Below are 22,132 nucleotides of genomic sequence, written 5' to 3'. Positions count from 1 at the left end.
CCTGAGCATTTCATTCATTGTCCATTTTATCCTAATTTTGTATGCCTTTTGCATTACAGTGATTCAATCTCACAATAAGATCTGTAGACCTGGATTTTAATTTATCTGCTTCAATTATTTACATAAAATATAGTCCTATCACAAATGCTATGTGTAGAAAAATTAACTTCATATAAGCCTTCTATGAGATAACAACACAAAGCTTAGTAATTGCTTGAATCATAACATAAATAATGATATTAATTTTCATTTGAACCATGTTTCATGCTCATAATTTAATGTTATCATTATTAATCAAATAACTATATACTTCAAAGAAAGCCATTATGCTGGTGATCCTGTGCTTTGTTTGAAACCAATTTTTGTTCATGGTTTGAACTCATTGGTAACGATGATTTTAAGGAATGTAACCAAGTCTTATGAGAGCCAATACTTTTTTACAGATATCAAAAGTAATGCACACGATGGGATAGAAGCCTAATTTGGAAAACAACATTATTCATATGAATTAATTGTGACAAAAATTGTGTATTTGCAGATATGTAGTGCACATTACATTGAGAGAGATGTAATTCACTTGGAATGGTTCTGAAAGCTTTTCTCTCATATTGTGAAACTATTCTGATATGGTGATATTTGAAAGTCATTTTATGTAAGAAGTGAGGCCAAAGATATTGTTTCTGTTTGGCTTGATGCTGACAGATTAACAGAGGCATTTCTGTTAGTCAGTTAGCACACTCAGGGAAAATAACTCACGTTCATTTTTTTTGTATCACCCAACTAGATACTTCTGCTTTGTGTTAAAAATATATTTTCATCAAATCTACCCCTCTTGTTCTCCTCTAGACTTACGTCAACAGTGTTGTGCTACCAACATAGGGGAAACAACTTCTTGCTGTGAAACCTTGAGCACATTAATTTGAGCTCCTATTAATAAACGTTATTTAACAAAGGAAAGCATTGTTTTTTCCTTTCTCTGATTACTGTAATATTTCTATATCTATAGTTATTCAAAGTCCAACACCTTGATGTCTAGTAGTTACTTACACCTTTGACTTTAAAAAATCAGGTGAACAAACTGCAGAAACTTAATAAAAAGGTTTTGTTTAATATGCACACTCAATATTGATGGAGTAGCTGCTTGATTTATTTTCTTTTCCATATTCCAACAAATGCTATTCAGTTGAAGTTACCTGTAGCGTACTGAAAATGTGAAACTAATTAGTCAGAAAGTCCTTGGTCATGATGAGTCTGTAATGATTGGCTCTTGTTTCAAAGAAGAAGTTTTGTTTTAAGTTTCTGCACTAGTTAACTTGTTTTGTGTTATTTACTGATTCCTTGCTGTTTTGTTGTTGTTTGGATCTTTCTAGATGCTCCACTAATTGGTCAGGTACACAATGTGAGAGGCCAGCCCCAAAGAGCAGCAAGTCTGAGCACATCAGCACAAGTAAGTGCCACAGAATAAAATTTCTGTCTAGAAACTATAGAAGCCATTTCATCTTTTAGGTAGTCATTGAGGGATATGAAACTTCAAGGGATAATAATAATAATCTCATGTAATTAGAGAATAATATTATCTTGACACCTTTGAGGTACTGTTGAAAATGAAACCTGATTGGTCAGATTATGAAGAAGTAAATTTTCAAACAAACTTCGTAAGGGGTTCTATCTCTTTAAATGTTAATATATATAATAATATATGCGTGTATCATCTGTTGTTTATAACACTGCCATCTCAGAGCAGACCTTCCTCAATCAACATTGTGTGTTCTTCTCTATTCTGTGACAACAAGGTGTAATTTTTTTCAAAATAAGACATAAAAAGTGTCATTATTCATATATATTGTCACATAATTTGACCTTGAATTAGGAGATTGGAAAGTCCATAATGGGAAACAAGTGAGAATATGCATAGAGGAGGAAAATTATATCACTGATGACAAACTTTAAATTTGGTGATTCACTTCAGGAGACATGAACAATAATCAAACTATTTCAATACATATAAATGGCAAAGATAACATGAAGATAGAGATTATATGATTTTTGTACATTAGTAATTGGCTGTGATGCTTTCTATCTACTTATTCCTTACTCCTGTTCCCAAATAGTGTCTCTATTCTCCAAGAAGAATTTCCAAATTTCTAACACTTGTAAGTTGTAATAACTATGAGCATTTTGTAAAAATGGCACACACTTCTAAAATAGTGGTTCTCTACCTTTCAAGTGCTACAACTTTTTAACATAGTTCCTCATGTTGTGATGACCCACTATCCCAAAATTATTTTTGTTGTGACTTCATACCTGTAATTTTACTACTGTTATGAATTGCAATATGAAGATTTTTAGAAATAGAGGTTTGACAGAGGGGTTGGGACCCACAGGTTGAGAGCCACTGTTCACAAAGACTATCTTGCTCATAAATACTGTAATCTGAATAGGTGAGGTGTGTGTTCTTTGGTCACAGAGCACCTGGATTTTCATTGTAGTGTTTTAGCTGTGAATACATAAACATAACGATAGGGAGGACTAGAGTACTAGAACTTGGGAAACGGTTTATAACAGGTTATGTGTGACAGATTTATTTAGGCTAATTTTATACACTAAAGAGAGACAGATCAAAATGAATATTTGTTATTTTTTTATCAAGTTTAGAACTCAAAATAATATTATTGTAAATTTTTAAAGGTGCATTGATGTAAAAGTGATGTTGTAAACTATTTAAACATCTTACTAATCATTAAGAACATTTAAAAACGGTAACATGCAGTTGAAATTGCCAGCTTGTAGACAACAGAACCATAAAGGCAACATTGCTATGGTGAGGTGCGTTTATCCTTCCTTCAGGAAAGTTTCTCACTGGTTTCATTTAGAGAAAGTACCGATTCTTTGACAGGAAAAGGAATTTCAAACATTAGTAAAATTATCTAAAAGAAATAATGAACCAGAGTACAATGTCTATCGAATTTTCTAATTTTTTTCATAAAAGCTATACTCACAGGAAATTTGGATCATAGAAAGTGTTTTGGAGAACGAAGTTCCAGGTATTTTCACTGTGAGTGAGACATTCAAACATTTGCATGGGCAACAGCCTCCTCTGGAAGAAAATACGTCAAATTACAGAAAACAGACCTGAAACAGGACGTGAGGTGTGAGGAGATGTTCCGAGTAGTGCTGGCCTGACTTCTGAGATATTCCCTTCTTTCTTTCACTGAAAGTCTCTATAATTAACAGAAACATCAGTGGATATTGATAGGGCCTTTGCTATTCAATCCTTACATTATCACAAAGGGAGCTACCTTCCCCAAGCAATGATTTTATTATTGAACTTGCTTCTGAGTGCTGGAGAGTACTTCTGAGAGCCTCACATTAGATACCCAGAGCAGCAGGGCAGGAAGAAACCTCATCGTGGTCTTTTTGTTGTTGTTGTTGTTTTAATTAAAAATTTACTACACTTATCCTTGCAAGAGGAATAGAAAAAAAAGTAAGAAAAAAATAGCTAGTTCACAGTTCAAATTCTTACTTCATGGATGTAAATACCCAGGTTGCTGCAAGATTATCATGGTTTTTCAGCCATGCTCATACAGTGATTTTGTAGGTTGTTCAACAATGTTGTTCCAGCCCACAGGGTGAAAGCCATGCTCAGAGAACAGTGTTCATTTAGAAGAAAGTAACATTAAAGATCTATGTAACTTCCTAAATTTGTGTTTTCTCACAGAAAGCCATATCAAGTTCAATTATTCTACCAAGGCAATGTAATTATATTTGATATGATAAAATGATAAAATATACAACAATGATCTCCTATTTTGGGTGTCAATTATTCAACACTTTTTTCTTTTTCTTTTTTTTTTGTTTTTGTTTTTGTTTTTGTTTTTCAAGACAGGGTTTCTCTGTGTAGCTTTGGAGCCTGTCCTGGAACTCACTCTCTAGCCCAGGCTGGCTTTGAACTCACAGAAATCGGCCTGCCTCTGCCTTCTGAGTGCTGGGATTAAAGGCATGTGCTACCACTACCTGGCTAATCATTCACTACTTTTAATTATAGGCGTCTTCTAACTGAAGACTGCTTATTGTTAGATGTTTCCAAGTAAAAAACAACAACCAAAAATGTAAAAAGTAATCAAAACAAACAACAAAACAAAAAGTTTGTGTCAGTTGTTCTGAAGAGGGAAACTACAGCTTGCTGAAGTAGGGGTGTTGTTCTTATTATCTCAGAGAAAATCCCATGATTTTCAATGTTTGTTGAGTACTCCTCAAACATAAGCAGAAGTCATCTGTCCATGAAGAATATTGTGATTGCATGTTACACTTCCGAATAAAACAGTGAATAAGCACAGTGTATTGGCTGCTTACCTGTTGCTGTGATAAAACACAATGACCAGAGTCACGGAAGAAACTATTTATTTGAACTGTGGATACAGAGGGTTGAAGTCCATGATGATAGAGTGGAAGAAGCCAGTGGTAGGCATGGTGGCTGGAGCAGGAAGCTGAGGCCTCACATCTTGAACTGAAAACATGGAACTAGAGGGAACGGGGAATCATGTGTGACTTTGAAACCTCAAAGCCATCCTTGTGACACACTTCCTCCAGCAAGAGCACACATACTAAACCTATCCAAAGTGCCACCAAATAGAGATCAAGTGATCAAACATCTGAGCCACATTGGGGCCTTTCTCATTCAAATCACTACATGTAGCTGCATAAACATTGCCCTGGTTAGGAGAGTGGTGCCTTCCTTTAACATCTCTTGCCTCTCTGCATGAAGATTTGCTCCCTAATTCATGCATAGCCTTCATATTCTTCTCCAAGTAGCACTACAGGTATCTTCTGGGTCTTGGTGCTTCAAATGCTGAAAAAACAGCTTTAGTAACTGTGCAGAACTGTTATTCTAGTACTTTGTGCTCAGATTCTACTTGAAAAGCTACTCTGTCTTGTCTGAATAGAGATGTCATTTCATATTCCTATGTTAAATTCACATAAGATTTTCGAGAGTGGTGCTCAAATTTTGAATTGTGCTGTTTGTAGTGTGTGCTAAAATTAAGATAAAATATACTCAGCATTTTTGTGAGGGCAATATTGGAAAGGTCTTGTCTTTACTGTAGCAAGAAGTATATCATTTCAACTCTTTCTTGAATCATCCTTACTTATTTTATGTCATCTGTTATATTTTTACACAAAAAAATCTGATTACATGATACCAAGACTGTGAAATATGCAAATATGGAAATATTACTGATATGATGACATCTCCCTTCCAATTCTCCCAAAGCCACAATTAAAAAGAAAAACTGAACTAAGTCTCAAACACTGTAGTACACCCTGGAACTAGGGCAAAGAGTAAAATGGGTGGCTCTGTGTGAATAAAGAAGCCTAAGCTCTATGAGGATACAGAAGACTTAAAACAATGTGTGAGCACATGAGTGTATAAACAATTAAGAGATCTGGTTATTTCTCTGTGAAAAGGGGGCCAAACTAGAACCTGGCAGAGTTTGACTGAGGTTACAGAGGGTTTTGATTTGGAAATATTAAAAGGAGCAGAGGTTCAAAAGCATGAGGTACAACAGCTCTGGGAGTAGAAAGATGTCCAAAGGAAGGAAAGTCACTGATTCCAGGAGCTGTAGATCAAGGTGAGGGGACAGAGTGGAACTGGCCCACGATGAATGGCACCCTCTTGCAGCCACTTCGTAGTTAGCTTGGCTCAGCTGGAATGTAATATTTAATACTTTCTTTATAGTTTTCACAGCAATTCACAATATCTTTTGAGAATGCATTCTAATCTTTTTATATAAAGACATTTTATCTCTATGACCATGTACTAAAATGTAGACTATCCTCTAATATGCCAAAACTTGCCTAATTTATGCTCACATTTTATTTATTTATTTATTACTATAACTTCAGCAATAAGAAAGATGCTATTTTCTTAGGCATGGCAATGGGTACCTGTAATTCCAGAAGCTGGATGCAGAGGAAGGAGAATTGCTAGAGGATTGAAAACCACCTGGGCTAGATAGTATGTTTGAGGCCAGCTAAAAGTGCATAGTGAGATAATTTTGCAATTATAAGCAGATAAATAATCCCTTTCCTTTATCGTCATGATTCTAAACTTTTCACATCAGTTCTCCTCTCTTGAGGCAACTCAGACTTCCTTTTGTGACACTTCTGCTTTCATTCACTGTGGATAACTCACCATTTGCTCCTTTTCACTGGGTGTGTTCCTTCCTATGGCTATCGCTATATGTACTGCCCTTTTCTCTCAATTTAGCATCCTTGGCAAGCCCTGTTTTGCTGACCTCAGTTGTCAATCCTGTGCTAATTATATGAAACTCCTAGCATCTTCCTGTCTTCTCGTGAGTCTGAGACTTACACCCTATACTCCTCGAGAATCTCAAACTCAGTATATACCCAGATTTTCCTTGCGTTTCGCCACCAAAACAACTGACATTTTAGAAGGCTGCAAAATTGACCTAGGCACCTGAACAGCACAAGTTATATATGAACTTTGCTTTCTACCTCTTAAATTAAACCAAACAATGCAATCATAATGTATTTCTTCCTAGTTTTTCAACATTGTTTCTTTTTGTTCAGTAGTATAAATACCAGCTCATTTATATGTCTTACACATACCTTCCTAATATCCCCTGTATTTTCTTGTATGTCACATGTCCTCCCAACTATCCATTCGTCACCCCAACCCGGTGGTTAGTTAGTGCTTCATTTTAATCCCCTGGGTTTTCATACTCTCTTAGGGCCTGGAGTACCGATTCTTCAGTTGTCAATGGATAATTCTTATGAGGCTCAGACTAGCTGGATATTCATCCTTTATATCCCCAGGACACTATCTACCTTTTTATAAGGTAGTATTTAAGATGCCATGCTTTTTGTTGTTACAGTAGTAGCTGTTGTTGTTTTGAGACAGGATCTCTATGTATCCCTGGCTGTTCTGGAACTCGCTATGTAAAGCAGGCTGGCCTCAAAATCATAGAGGTCTACCTGTCTTTTCCTCCCAAATGCTGTGCTTGGATTTAAAGCATTCACCACTATGCCCACATGATGCCATGTTTAATGAAGCTGTTTGTTTCATTATCTAATATATGTCAAGTGCCAAGTTAAATGAGAACTCAACATATGGGCCTCAGGTCATCTTAACAACTGTACTATTTGCAGAGAAGAGAGAAGTAAAAGTTTTGCCCTCAAAGGGCAAATATATTGTGAAATGTGTAAAATATGGGCACACAGGGTGTTATAATGCAATCATTTCTTAAGCATGTATAAAACTCTCTCTACATTATCAGGATAGTGATAGCTACACCAATATGAGATGACCAAAGATAACATCTACTTATAACTGAATAACCTGAAACAATTTGTCCAAGTCAACATTGCTAGTATGATTGGAAAAGAAGCAGCTTGACACAGTGTGGCTTCAGGAGAGATTCAGGGCTGCCTCTTCCAGGGAAGACTAAGTATCCAGAGCTACATTACAAAGAAAATCTTGTTTTGTTCATTATGATATTACTGAGCTAGTGCCCTATGCTTGCTCACCCTTCCCGTCAGTTTACAACTCGCTTTTCGTGTTCTTTTCATAAGTTGGATTCTTACATGCTAAAAATATATTTACTGATTAGCACACTATATTGAAACTTATTTTTTTTAATTGTAAATAGATCTTTTATTACAATATATTCTGATGTTCTCCTTCACCAAATCTACCCAGTTCCTCCCCATTTTTCTACCCACCCAAATCCACAGCACTTCTTTCTCATTAGGATGGAAACAGGAATCTAAAAATAAAAACAATAAGTAATAAATAATAATAAAAATAAACTTAGGTAAGATAACAAACAAGCCAAAGAAAGAGCTCTTGATTAACTATATATTTTAAAATTCTAAACATTTATAATATTGGTTGTTTCTAATAATGTTTTATAAAAATAAAAACAAAATGCTGTCTATATTATTTATTATCCACATTAAACATTATTGCAGTTACCTTGATTGGTTGCATAAACATACCAGATGTCTGGGCTCTTAAACAGAGCTCTGTAATGTATAGGGATTGCAGTTACCATCTGTGGTGGGGAAATTAAAAGAAAAAGAGATGCTTAGTTTTCTTGCATGCATAATTAATATTTTAACTTATGGAATGGCAGAAACTAGGGAGAACAGGTAAACGTTTAAATTTATAAATAATTTGCATTTTCAATGAGAAGGAAGAAATGCTGCATACTTTGAATCTAGTGTTGGTTGGCTTTACACATTTACTGATGTTCTAAGCATTTATAGAAAAAGAATGTATAATGAAGTGAAGATATCTGTCAAGTTAATATCAACCAGTTGAGACCATATATTAATAGGAATCAAGCTTGTTTCTTCATATTTAAAGTTTATAAACAACTGTTAATTACATCAAAGCTGCCTGGTATTCTGTCTTGATTAATGGCTGAGTAATTATATATATCCATAATGTTCACCTCCTCTGAAACAAAGGTAAAATGTAATATTGAACTCACCAAGTTGTATAGCCAAGATTCATGAAAGAACAAAATGCGTTTTATGTTTTAAGTGAATAAAAATGTAAGTCATGTGTAGAGATATATCGGTCAATACATATTTCTCCAGGTTATAAGCTGGGTGGGACACTGATATACATGATTTTTTTAATGAACATCTTAAGATATTTTGGTAATTGATCTCCAACAATCTTTCTTTTGTATCCTCAATAAGTAACTATGAAACCTCAATTACTTTGATACAGTGCTTGCACATTGTGCATAATGTGATGATTAACTTCAACTTCATCAGTATTTTATATGCACATGCATATGCAGAGGAAATTTTCTATATTTTAATAAGTTTTATATTCTATTCATAAATTTTTGTGATATTTAAATTTTAGTTGAAAGTTGAATTGTATTGTATCTGGGTCACTTGTCAGGTAAGCTATTTTGTTGAATGTCTACAGAAAGCCTAGTTTCATATGTGTTGGCTGTTAGCCTTGGAAAAAAATTAGTATTGGCTGCCTAGGAATGCTACATAATATCCCTGCTGTAAAATGGCATTTGCATCCAGCTTCTTCCTGCCATTCATGGTGTATAATCTTAGCATACCATCCTAGAGTTACAGTACCAGCACAGTGTAGTGATTCTAGAAGTATCTGTGTCTAATAAAAATCACTGTCTCACCACACTTCCTATGAAAGAAAAACAATGTTTCTCGGATTTCTCTTTCCTATGATCAGATGTAGAAATAACATTTAAAGAAGAATGTTAAAATTATAAACCCTAAGGTCATTTTCATGAACATAAAAACAGAAAGTAAACATTTTTCAACATAAATTGAAGCTCCAAAAATATTTTCCTGACATTATTCTGCATTTGAGATTGGAGAAAGACATTTGCTTATTTATTTATTTGATAAACAAACTAAGAGCTGTCTGATTCTTCTTAAAAGTTTTAGAATGTATTCATCTTGTTTTGTGTATAACTGTTTGTCTACATGTATGTACTGTTGGGTGTACCTGAATGTTGAGTTCAGGAAAGGGTGTCAGAATAATCCCTAAATTATTCTTGTTTCTCATTTAACAGTAAGAGCATAAGTCAGAGTTCAGGTAACCTACTCAATGTCTCTTTCCAAAGTAGTTCATGAAACTGATGCTTATGTCTATGCCTAATCAAATCAAACTATTATATCTGTTGCAGTTTCCCATGTTGCTGTTTCACTGGCCACAGACACTATGGCTAATTTTAATTGTACTTTACAGAACAATAACTTAATTTGTGGGAATGTTGTCCATGAAATTTAAGGCAAATATATTCAGACATCATTGACTTGCAATGTGTACTTTCATCATTTCCTGCTCATAAATATGATGCTTATCATTAATTCAGAATTAAAGTTATTAACTCTAAATATATGGTCTTTAAAAGCAATATAAAAGCAAAAGATATCTAACCAAGCATCTCAACAGGCTCTTTGGTAGGGAGTTTTTGTTAAAATAGTTATGACCTCAGAATACAAACATCTGTTCCATGCTTTATTTTTATTCATATTTACGGTAAAATTATTTAGTGTGACAGTTCAATTATACCAAACTTTATATCATTTTGTTTATTTGTTCTTCTATGAATCAATTTATTTTTCAGGGAGCATTGCTATCATTGTGCCTCTTGTTCTCTTGGTGACCTTAGTAACCACCCTAGTGATTGGTTTAGTGCTTTGTAAGAGAAAAAGAAGGTAAGATGCCATGCTCTGGATTCATGTGCAGTGACTGAGCCATATGAAATGTTTTATTTTCCTTAGAAACAGAATTAATTATTCCAATTAAAAAACTATTTCTTAATTTGTTTACCCCTCTTTCACTTAAAATTACACGAGTGTTCCTTCATATTATAAGACAGAATCACTCCATGTATGTGTTATAATGAAACCAACATAGACATATCATTGACAATTTTGGTAGAACTTTACACTTCTAATGCTCTTCCCTTGAATAAACAATGACATCTAAAGATTGCCTTATCACTTTATTTTACATAATTATTGGTATCAATTATTTACTATGCAAGTATACCATAAATTATATTTGTAATGGGTAATGTTTATTTATTTTAATTTATTTTCTCCCAAATGAAAGTGTTTCAGTTTATATAACTGCGTAGCTGTATAGATGTGAATTGATCTGGAACATTAGAGTTTGTGAATTAAGATTCTAGCCATTGAGTTCAAGATTATAAACCAGACATTTCAAAGTTTCTTTATCATATTTTGCTAGAGTTCATTTTCATAACAAAGAAAATGTTTGAAATTTAACTTACAATTGAATTGTGAATTTTCCATTAATGTAGAATGGTATTCAGAGAATTTTACTTCTAATATGTTTTCACATATTGTTCAATCATATTCATAGAAAATAAATAGTCAAGAGTTTTCTACTCCTTTTTGATTTGATAAATCTCAACTATTAAATTTCCTCAATTGTATTTCATTCAGAATTTATCAGTTGTACCATGTCAGCAAATCAGTAAATGTTTTAATAGTACATAACTTAATTTGTGATCTCTGTACAACTGATATTTAAATTTATGTCCACATACTATAGAACAAAGACAATTAGAAGACAGCCTATCATCAATGGAGGAATAAATGTAGAAATCGGCAATCCGTCATACAATATGTACGAAGTGGATCACGACCACAGTGACGGGAGTCTTTTAGAACCAAGTTTCATGATAGATCCAGTAAAGGTAATATGTCTTGAGATCATGAGCAGAGAATACTAACATTCTTGAAAAACCACTGCAGAGTTCTGAATTTAACCATGCATTTTTAATATCTAAAATTATAGTACAAGACTTTAAGGTATATTGTGCTATCTAGGCTCTTCTAAGAGAAAATACTTGTTGAATGATATTCACTGGAACAGAATAGTTAATACTGTGTGATTTATAAAAATTGTGTTCACTTAGTTTATAAAGATAGAATTTTATTTAGTATAATAACTTAAATTGTGTGGGGTGCTAGCATCTGTAATGTACAGCATAATGCAAAAACACTATATACTTTATTTTTCAATGTGAAAAGAGGTCATTGGTTCAATTTCAAAATGATTATTTTTTATCACAATAGTGTTTTGTTGAAAAATCATAAAAGCTGTGTAGTTTCTCTTTGATTCATTATTTCTCAACTGTTCTCCAGCTACTGAGTTAATAAAGACACTTGTCCAAACTGTAATTTATAGTATAATCACAATAATAATTCACTTAAGTGATTTTCTCTTGTTTCTGTAGTCCCCTTCCAGGCAATCTACTTGTAAACCTGGGCCTGGACTTCATAAGCTGGAAATTAGTAGTCATATTCTCTATTATAAAAATCAGCAAATACTACATGGACAAAATGTACAGATATTATAATCATTTTCATTAGGACTATTTTACTTGCTATTAATTAGCAAACTCTTGCATTGGAACTTCTCATGAAAGAAGTACTGCTAACCTTAGTGTAATGTATTGTACTTGATACTAAAAGATCATACATACTTTGCACACCTAGGAATTTATCTGTGTAAAAGAAAGCCATCTTAACATAAAGACTTCTGGCATCCTTCCAGCTGTTCTAAGGAAGAACCATGTCCATTAAGTACCATGAACTGATGAGAATGCACTCCTCAATTTTTCATGAAAATTTCAAAAATTCCTTTGTTATTTTGATTCCTAGCCACTGAATTAATACAATTACTTAAACTTAAAGAGAATACAGCTTGTCATACACTTACTGCATGAAAACAAAACCATGTTTCAGGCCTTTTACATGTAATTTCAATGTGCTCATATAATTTCACTTAGTATTCAATAAATGTGTATTTAACAATTAGCTGACTGAGTAGCTAAAATTGCATAGGACACAACTTAACAGTTTATTTCTACCTGGTTCATAAGGTTTAGAATATAAATATGAATTGTTACATGAAAAGTAACTACAGAACAACTGATTCACAGTTTCAGAAAGTCAGGTCATAGCTCATGATCAAGCAGACTGTTTCCCCATCATTTGATGCATTCAAATGCAAATTATATTGCACATATATTTTTGTGAAATGGTCAGTTCCATTATGTTGAATGTGAATAAGCCTCCTGTTTCTTTGATATCTTATGATCAAAAGGACTGTTATCATTAGTAAAATTAATAAAACAGAACTGAGGCTGAAATAATTAGAAATACACAGAAAGGTATATTTGTAGATTTTCGCCACAATTCATTTCAATATTACTTGGATTTTCTTATTCAAAAGTGTGAATAATTAAAAAAATGATTGGTTCTTCATTAAAACTCCAAGTTCTATAATTACTTTTTTTAAAATTTCTGATATGAGACTTTTGTGGAAAAGTATTAAAGGACCAAATTGACTTCATTCATGTTAGAGTCTTTTCCAAAGACTATTCTCTTTGTAATACATCTTAAGTTGTTCAACATTAAAAGTTGATGCTGAAGATTTTTTTAAACACATACATGCTCCTTTATATTTCTATGCTTTTCAAATGTTCACAAGTAACATAACTATCAAACATTATACTATGAATACGAGGATAATAATTGGATAATTCTTCCTTTAGACCCAATGAAGTATAAAGCAATTAACAGAAATGGACTCCTTTAGTCTTAAGAATAGATTTCTAAAAACAAAATTTAAATTGATATATCAGTTGAAATTTTATTTTTTATCCTAAAATTATAAAGTGATGGTGAATTGCTAGAGAGGATAGCTAAGTCTTCAGGAAAGACAACTTTCTGAATTTTAAATTTTCAATGTCAAAAACTTCATTGGTATTTCCAGGGATAAACAGAAGTGGACATGATTCATACAGAATGCATGTCAGGAGGCTGGACCTTACTGAGGGTCTCACCTTTCAGACAAATATCTCAAGTTCGACATGCTGACATACGCCTCCAGATTTGGCCTAGGGTTCAAGAGTGTTTTATATTGTATCATTTAGTTATGTTTTGTATCAGGGAATAAATGTTCCCATGACGTTAGATGAGATAAAATTTTCTGTTTGTGTACAGTCTAGGTACATAGGGGGAGGTCCCAGTGCTTTCAAGCTCCCACACACAGCACCGCCCATCTACCTAAACTCTGATTTGAAAGGACCACTAACTTCCGGGGTGAGAGAAAAAACCCTTCATTTCCTCCTCATCCCACTACAAACCCTCTCCATTCACAGAGCCGTGCATGACTTGGACAGAACTTGACTTCATGGTTTTCATTAACAAGAGGCTGCAAAACAGCATTAGAATCTCAGACTTTTGCAGTGTGTTCTTTGCATACAAGAACGCTTATGAAACGTGTTACCAAGTTAGGCCAGTCATTAAGTGGATAGTACTTCCTCTATGGGATTTGGAAGAACTTTAAATTGTATGGCCAGCAGATTTATGAAGAGAAATTTAAAGTGAATGAATTTAAAAGAATTTGTTTTAATTATAGATAGATAGGTAGATAGATAATAAATATGAAGCTAAGTTAAAATATACTTAAAAATGTGTCATCATATCAAATTAGGGGTCATCTAATTAAATCTAATTTTTTAACATTTAGTTACTGGGTTTAGAAGAAACTTTTCTGTCCACAGTCACAAAGCTCATTTTAGGCAGAACAATAGATTGTTGAGTTCCATGTTCCCTTCACCTCTTCCTCCTGACCATCAAATCCTTTTCATTTTCACTGTCTGTCTTACAGTGTCTCCTTTGCATGTTATAAAGAGTACATATTTCTTTGCTGGAACTAACGTTAAGATACTGCATTAAAAAAATAAAGAAAAACTCAAACTAAACAAAAAGACCCATAAAAATAAAAAAGAAATGGCACTTTTTGTGTTAAGTTGCAATTTCTTTAATAATGAATATTGCATGTCATTTTGAACTGAAAGAGCCTGCTTATGTTAACCTTGATCTTGCTTCAAAATCAACCAGGCCTCTGAAACCTCAGATGAGTGTGAAGTAAAGATTATTTGGAAGACTCCAGAGTGTTCCACATAGCAAGTGCATGAAGGTTGTTGGAAACAAAAATGCTATCTATATTTTAAAGACGCCTTCCTGGTGTATTTTGGGATTTTGACTTTTCTTCATTTACTTATGTTTAATTCACATCGGAAAATTAGAAGAGGAAACCAGTTAGGTGATTTTTGTATTGGCAATTTCTGTGCCATCTGTGGATTACATCAGCAGTCAGAGGCGGTGACAATGGGAGTATAAGGCCAAATGCCCTTCAAATGTGACAATTAGGTCTAACGTTTTACAGTAAAGCCACATAGGTATAACTTTCACAAGGACACACTGGCTTTTAGTCTTATAGCAAAACTTCTGCTTGGCTCCCAAGCTACCTTTAAAATCCAGTTATGTTTCTATATTAAAATAGACTAAAATCTATGAACATGGATTTTAAATTACATGTTATCATTAAAAATAGGCATTTTGCAAAATATTTAATGTGATCCAAGAGATAGTAAAATTAGACTTATTTTCTTTCTCCTTCAGCCAACAAATTACTCCAATCCAGTGTATGCAAAATTGTATATGGATGGACAGAATTGTCGAAACTCCTTAGGAAGTGTTGATGAACGGAAAGAACTGCTCCCAAAGAAAATTGAAATTGGTATCAGAGAGACAGTGGCATAATGAAGGATACTTTTCTATGCTGTATAAATGTATAAAATATAAGGATTACTTTTGTATGTTCCAACAGTACTATACTTGTTTTAGCATCAGCATTATCCCTATATCTTTTTCCTGGTTAATTGTTTTTTGAGTTTTTTGGGTTTTATTTTTTTTTTGCTAATGAATATTGATTCACCATTTTTATGGTATTTTTATGAAAAATAACTGCACTACACTACAACTTACAATAATGCTGCTGATATGACACACTTTTAAATTTGTTAAAATTAAAAAAAAACAAAATATTCCTTTGTAGAATTAATATGAGCAATCTATTTTATAAGAATTTTTAGTTCTACATAATCAGCAATGTATTCTCCATTTTCTCATTCTATTGTCTGGATACTGTAATGCAATGCCATTGTATTTCCTCTTGAAAGAACAAACTCTCTTCTTTATGCCCATAAACATGGATTGAGACTTGGCTGAGGATACATAGCCCTTACAAGTTTAGCATCTCCTGCTTTAAAATTAGTCTCAGATGACAAAGGAATAGCTGGAATTTTTGAGGAAAAAAATCAAAACTTTAAAAAATACATAATATTAATAATTTGCATGAATACAAATGACTTATTTTTCAAAAAATTAGTAGACTCTATGATATACAAAACATATATCCCCTGTAACAATAGTGATATTTAGGTTGATAGAACATAGCAAACATATAACAAGAACAGGACTAATAGCACTTGCTGTGGGATAGGACCTTCTATTCCTCCTAGGTCCTGAGGCACACAGCCAGCCAAGAGCACAGCAGGACATGGGGATTGGGCACTCATGTCTTACATATTTCTTTCCTGACATGTTCATGCTGTGGATGGATATCACCCTTTAACCACGCTGAACACAAGAAAACCACATACAACCACACAAAGTGATGCCAAAATTTCAGTTTTGTGAATGCATCCTCTTTGCTAGGCCAAAGAGAATTTCCTTTGTATAAAGTAATTAGTAAATATTTTCAAGATATGATATGACTAATTGTTCTCCAAATTCAACTACAATTCAAGGACTGTTTGAGGAATAAGAATGACCTGCCATGATGCCAGGTGGAGAGTTTTTCTGTGCCATTAGCATTGGTAATTTGGTTTCTCTTTGGTTACACAAAACACACAAACCCATTCACTTTGTTTTTTTTTTCAAATTTTGATTGTAACAAATATGGTTTATTTAAGTTGTATAAAAAGATAACATTTTTATACAAATATCTTTAAAGGCACAAAAAGTTTATTCATAAGCTGTGGGGTTTTTTGTCCCTCTGATAGACATGACTGACTTTTAGCTGTCAAAATGTATTAATCTAACAGATGAAATATGTTTGTGGTTGCTCTCTATCCCTTTGTACAAGCATTAAAAACTGCTGTTTTATAAGGAAATTTTTGTTGTACTATGTGCATGCATACTACCTATTTCTAAACTTTGCCATACTGAGGCCTTTATAGAATATTGGTTTATGTAATACTCGTGTGATTTGCTTGAACAATGTTATGCATACCATAAACTTTTTCAGGTTCTTGTTTAAGTACATTTTTTAAATTGAACAGTATTTTTCATTTTGGTTATAATAGTCATTTTGCCTATGTTTCTACAATGAAGTGTTAAATACTTTATAAAAAATTGTTGACTGACTTATTTAAATGAAATTCTACATATTTAAATGCTTGTGTTTGGTAGTTTTTAAATTTATAAAAGTCCTTTCATTATATGGTTTAGATAGTCCAACATTTTCTTAAAGAACATATTCTTCAGGGAAGGAGAAGTGTCACTGAATAATTTTCCACAGGATACCCGAAGAAGCATTTTCTACCTCATATCAGTCACACTAACACAATGCTTTCTGGGTAATTGTTTCAATATTTGATGTGAGATGTTTTATTTTAAAAAATTAATGGTTCCGAATAAACCTGACCCCTCTACAAATTTCTTTCCATAGAACAAATGGAAAGGTTTCTTCGCAATTACATTTCACTGACTTCTTGTTCTTATCAAAGACTATAAATTGTGGCCAAAAGAAATATGTTACACATGTAGTAATGTAACTATAATTAATAAGCCAGCATTATCACTCTCTTTCCCTTTCTCAATGCATCACCAGAAACTGAGAATCCATAAGATGATGTTTTGACACCTCCGTTTAAGTGGTATGCTCATTGGTATTAGTCGATACACAGAGTATCAGACTGAGATTTCTACTGTTACTATTAAAATAAATCATAGCAAACCATATAGGAAGTGTGGCAAACATGGCCTACCATTAATGAGTTGTTTCTTTTCATTAGACATTTTAGAAATACATTCAAGAGAGTTTTTTGAAAAGAGCCCTGATCACTGCTTACATCTCTGTTCACTAATGTTTCATTCTACCATGACGTGTAAAAATGTACATCAAAATCAATATTCATTATTTGCTGCAACTTTATAGTCAAACATAACAAAATATTTTCACTACTGGAACTCAGTCTCACCTATTTCTGTCATTTGCTCTCCATTCCAATTACATAATTTTTATATAATTATATTTAGTAATTTCTATTACAAAAAGCTAAGCAAATGCTTTAAAAATCAAGTATGTAAATCCATATTGGTAACTCTTTATCAGTCACACTAACACAATGCTCTCTGGGTAATTGTTTCAATATTTGATGTGAGATGTTTTATTTTTAAAAAATTAATGGTTCCAAATAAACCTGACCCCTCTACAAATTTCTTTCCATAAAACAAAGATTTTCAACCTCTCAAAATCTTAGGCTAGACCATTCTTAATTTGTCCTTTCCGGAGTACAGTATTCATGTGGATTTCTGTACTCTATCCTCCAAGGGGATGATAGCAACACACTATACAATTTTGCAACAATGAATAATATCTAGAGATATTGTCAGCTTTTTTGTAGGAAAAAAAATCACCCATGTTAAGGAATGCTGTTGTAGAACTGCATGCTGTTTCTCATTATTAAATAACTCCATGATAGATTAGAAAGAAAAGAAGGAACTAAAAAAAAAAATCATGATACTCCCAAATTTAATATTGAATATGGGGCAGGAAAAATGGCTCAGTAGGAAAAGTCATATGTAACTAATCCTGACAATTTGTATTCAAACCCCTGACCTACAGGGTATAAGAGTACTAACGTCTACAAGTTGTTTTCTGACCTCTACATGTGCTGTGTCATGAGCTACACGTACGCGCGCGCACACACACACACACATACACACACACACTGCTGTGGGTTATCTTTCTGTATGATGTGAATATATGTTGCAATGATTGGTTAATAAAGAAGCTACTCTGGCCTATGGCGAGTCAGGTTATAGCCAAGCAGGAAATCCAAGACAGAGACAGGAAGAAGAAATAAGAATCAAGAGAGATGCCATCCTGCAGCCCAAGAAACAACATGCCAGCAGACTGGTAAAGCCACAGAACATGTGGCAAAACACAGATTAATAGAAACGGGTTAAATTTAAGATATAAGAGCTAGCTAGCAAGAAGCTTGAGCCATAGACCATCCAGTTCATAATTAATATAAGTCTCTGTGTGTTCATGTGGTTCTGAGTGGCTGTGGGACTGGGTGGGTCACAGGAAAACTTACAGTTACAACACACACACAAATAAATATAATGCATAAACAAATTAAACAATTCTTTAAAATTTGCTGACGAAGGCCATTAGAAGTTAAGAATACTTGATACTCTTGCAGAGGACCTGGGTTTGTATCCCAAACCCCAAACAGTAAGTAGCTCACAAGTATATGTAACTTTAGCTCCAGGTACTCCAATACCCTCCTCTGATCTCTGCAAGCAATTGTATGCACATGGTACAAAAAAAAAAAAAAATACATCACAACAGAACCCTCATTCACATGCAATAAAAATAAAGTAGTAAAAATATTGATGATGCCAATGTTACATTTACAAAATTGCTAGCAAACTATATGTATTAAACAGAAAAAAAGCGAAAATGTTTATTAGGACCTTATGAGTTTGAAAAAAAATCAAACCATTTTATTTACGTATATGTATTTTATTTGCAAATTAAGTCTTGTTTTGGTTTTCATTTTATCATGTGCTTGTTTTAATGACTCTAAAGTTTGAGACTTAATCTCATGCTTTTCTTGAAGAGTATAAGATTCCATTTTTATGAAAACTCAAATATGAAGACCTTAACAGCAGAATATTATAGGTAATATTAATGAACTATGACATGCAAACTCCCATAGTTTCCAAATATCTAACAGGAAAAAAACATTCCAAAAAGAGTAGAAGACAATTAATCAGTTCCTTTTATCTGTCCTTACCCACCATTTACAAAATATGCATTATTTATTTGGTGGGAGGTCATAATACAGCATACAAGTGGAGGTCGAAGAAAGACTTAGTGGAATTTATTCCTTCTTTCCACCATGTGAGTTCTAGAGATCAAACTAGATCTAGATCAGGTAATCAGGTTTGGTGCCAAGCCGCCTAACTCACAGAAGCATCTGTCCAGCTTTTTTTTTTTTTTAAGAACTACTCATTTGTTTGTATTAGGTTCACCTATAGCTCAGTCCATGAACTCCTGCCTCTGCCTCCCAAATGCTATAATTCAAACCATGTGTCACCACACCAGGTTTCTGAAGATGCTGCTGTTGCATTCCAGGATTTATTTCATAATCCACATTTTTCTATTTTTAAATATAATCCCCAGATGTAAAATCTTATTATCTAGTATGATAATTACTACTACTTCAGCTTACCTCTACCAAGAAGTTTTAGCTAAAAGATTAAATTTATGAAAAGAGCCTACACAGATGGTCAGTGACCAGTTTTGAAAGTGCGTTACTCTTTATCTTCTGCAAGATACACTATATTCAATTTATTTAATCAAACATTTGCTTCTTCAATAGTAGATGATATGAATGAATTTAATGTTTAAGACTCATTTAGACTTCTCCCAGGGAAGGAAGTAGGCTGACTACAGTTATTCACCAGCAGAATACAACAGATGGAAAGGAGAATCTTAGGCATTGAAGACACAAGAGGAAAAATGGACAGTTTGGTCAATGAAACTGTTACATGTAAAATCTCCTGGAACAAAACATTCAGGAAATCTGAGACATTATAAAAATATGAAATCTAAGAATTATGGGAACAGAGGAAGAAGAAGAAATGTAGGACAAAGGCATGGAAAATATTTTCAATAAAATCATCGAAGAAAAATTTCCTAACCTAAAGAAGACTGCAAAAAGCTACAAGAAGCATATAGAACACCAAATAAACTGGGCCAGAAAAGAGAGCTTCCCCCGCACGTAGTGATCAAAACACTAAACATACAGAAAACAAAATAATATTGAAAGCTGCAAGAGGAAGAGACCAAGTAACACATACAGAAAATTACTGGAATAACACCTGACTTTTCAAAGGAGACTCTAGAAGCCACAAAGTCTTGGATAGATGTTCTTCAAATTTTAAGAGACCACACATGGCATCCCAGTCTATTATACCCTATAAAAAAAACCAGTACATATCGATGGAGAAAATAAGACAGACAGTCTGAGATAAAATCAAATTTAAGTAATGTCTATGTACAAATCCAGTTCTACAGACGGCACTTAGAAGGAAAACTCTAACTTAAATGGGTTAACTAGACCCCAGAAATCAGAGAATAAAAATCCCAGACCATCAAATCAAAAGAGTGTAATTACATATACACAATCACCCACCCCCCACCCCCCCACCCCCCCCCACACACATACACACACATACACACACACACACACACACACACACCATTGCTAGTACTCACCATCAATAATCTAAACTTCCTAATAAAGAGACACAGACTAACAGAATGGATGCAAATATAGGATCCATCCTTCTGCTGTTTCCAAGAAACAGAGTTTATCATCAAGACATCACCTCAGCCTATAAGAATGAAATATTGTATTCCAAACACATGGACCTAAGAATCAAGTTGGTGTAGCCATTTCAATATCTGATGAAATAGACTTCAAACTAAAACTTATCAGAAGAGATAAGGAAGGAAACTGCATACTCACCATGGGAAAAATCTACCAATAGGGTATTTCAATTCCTAATATCTTTGTACCAAACATTAGGATACAAAAGGTTCGTAAAAGAAACACTAATAAATCATAAATCACATATTAACCCTCACACACCAATAGTGTGAGACTTCAAAACACCACTTTCACCAGTAGACTAGTAATCAAGACCCGTCCACCCCACCTCCAAATGAGAAATGCTGGTACTAACTGACATTATAAAGCAAATGGACCTACTAGATACTTAGAGAACATTTCACCCCTAACATGGAAAAATATAATTTCTTCCCAGCACCTCACAGAACTTTCTCTAAAACTGACCACATACTTGGATATAAAACAAGTCTCAACGTGTACAACAAAGACATCTCTGCTGATCCAATAATATTCTACTTTTATGCCATATTTACCCTCACATAATTCCTCCCAGACCCCTCACCAACCTATCCACCCAATTTTATTCTTTCTCTTGTTTTCAGAACAAAAACAATTGAACTAAAAATCTAAAAAGAAAACAAAAGCACAAACCCAACAAGCAAAAGTGAAAGAAAAGGCACACAAGAAAAAAATGGAGTTCATGCTGTGTTGTCTAACTATTTCTGGACAAGGGGCATGCCCTGGGGTGTGGAGGATATGCCTAGTGGCTCTCCATTAAACCCACAAAGGTCAAGGATTTATTCAGAAGGTGCAGACATATTGTAACAGCCAGAAGTGGTGAATGACTCCCAGGAAACACTATTTTCTAGACACAAGAGGACTATTGCACACAAGTACTTACAGAAACTATAGTAGCATGCACAGAGTCTTCAGAAGCTTAAGCTACCATGAGAGAGAGAACAAAGTGGACAGAGGGACCCAACCATAACCAACAAGATATTGGTTTA

General features: G+C 33.7%; 1 protein-coding gene across 4 annotated transcripts in view; it reads left to right on the top strand.

Annotated features, from left to right (window-relative positions):
* The window catches only part of Lrp1b (LDL receptor related protein 1B), a 1,950,932-nt gene extending 1,934,064 nt beyond the window's left edge, over positions 1 to 16,868 (top strand). For 3 of the 4 annotated variants that reach the window (XM_052726598.1, XM_052726595.1, XM_052726597.1), the window contains 5 exons: positions 1,371 to 1,447; positions 10,146 to 10,236; positions 11,102 to 11,246; positions 13,564 to 13,662; positions 15,031 to 16,868. In XM_052726598.1, coding sequence (XP_052582558.1) covers positions 1,371 to 1,447; positions 10,146 to 10,236; positions 11,102 to 11,246; positions 13,564 to 13,662; positions 15,031 to 15,171 — 553 coding nt within the window. In that variant the 3' untranslated portion in view covers positions 15,172 to 16,868. The remainder of the gene's footprint in view (positions 1 to 1,370; positions 1,448 to 10,145; positions 10,237 to 11,101; positions 11,247 to 13,563; positions 13,663 to 15,030) is intronic. The other variant, XM_052726596.1, reaches the window with a different exon arrangement.
* The last annotated feature ends 5,264 nt before the right edge of the window (positions 16,869 to 22,132 follow it).

Source organism: Peromyscus californicus, unplaced genomic scaffold (assembly GCF_007827085.1).
Source record: "Peromyscus californicus insignis strain IS unplaced genomic scaffold, ASM782708v3 Scaffold_7__1_contigs__length_154581171, whole genome shotgun sequence".
In the NCBI taxonomy this organism is placed as follows: Eukaryota; Metazoa; Chordata; class Mammalia; order Rodentia; family Cricetidae; genus Peromyscus; species Peromyscus californicus.
The sequence above is the reverse complement of the archived record's forward strand: the minus strand, read 5'-3'. Positions and strand labels throughout refer to the sequence as shown.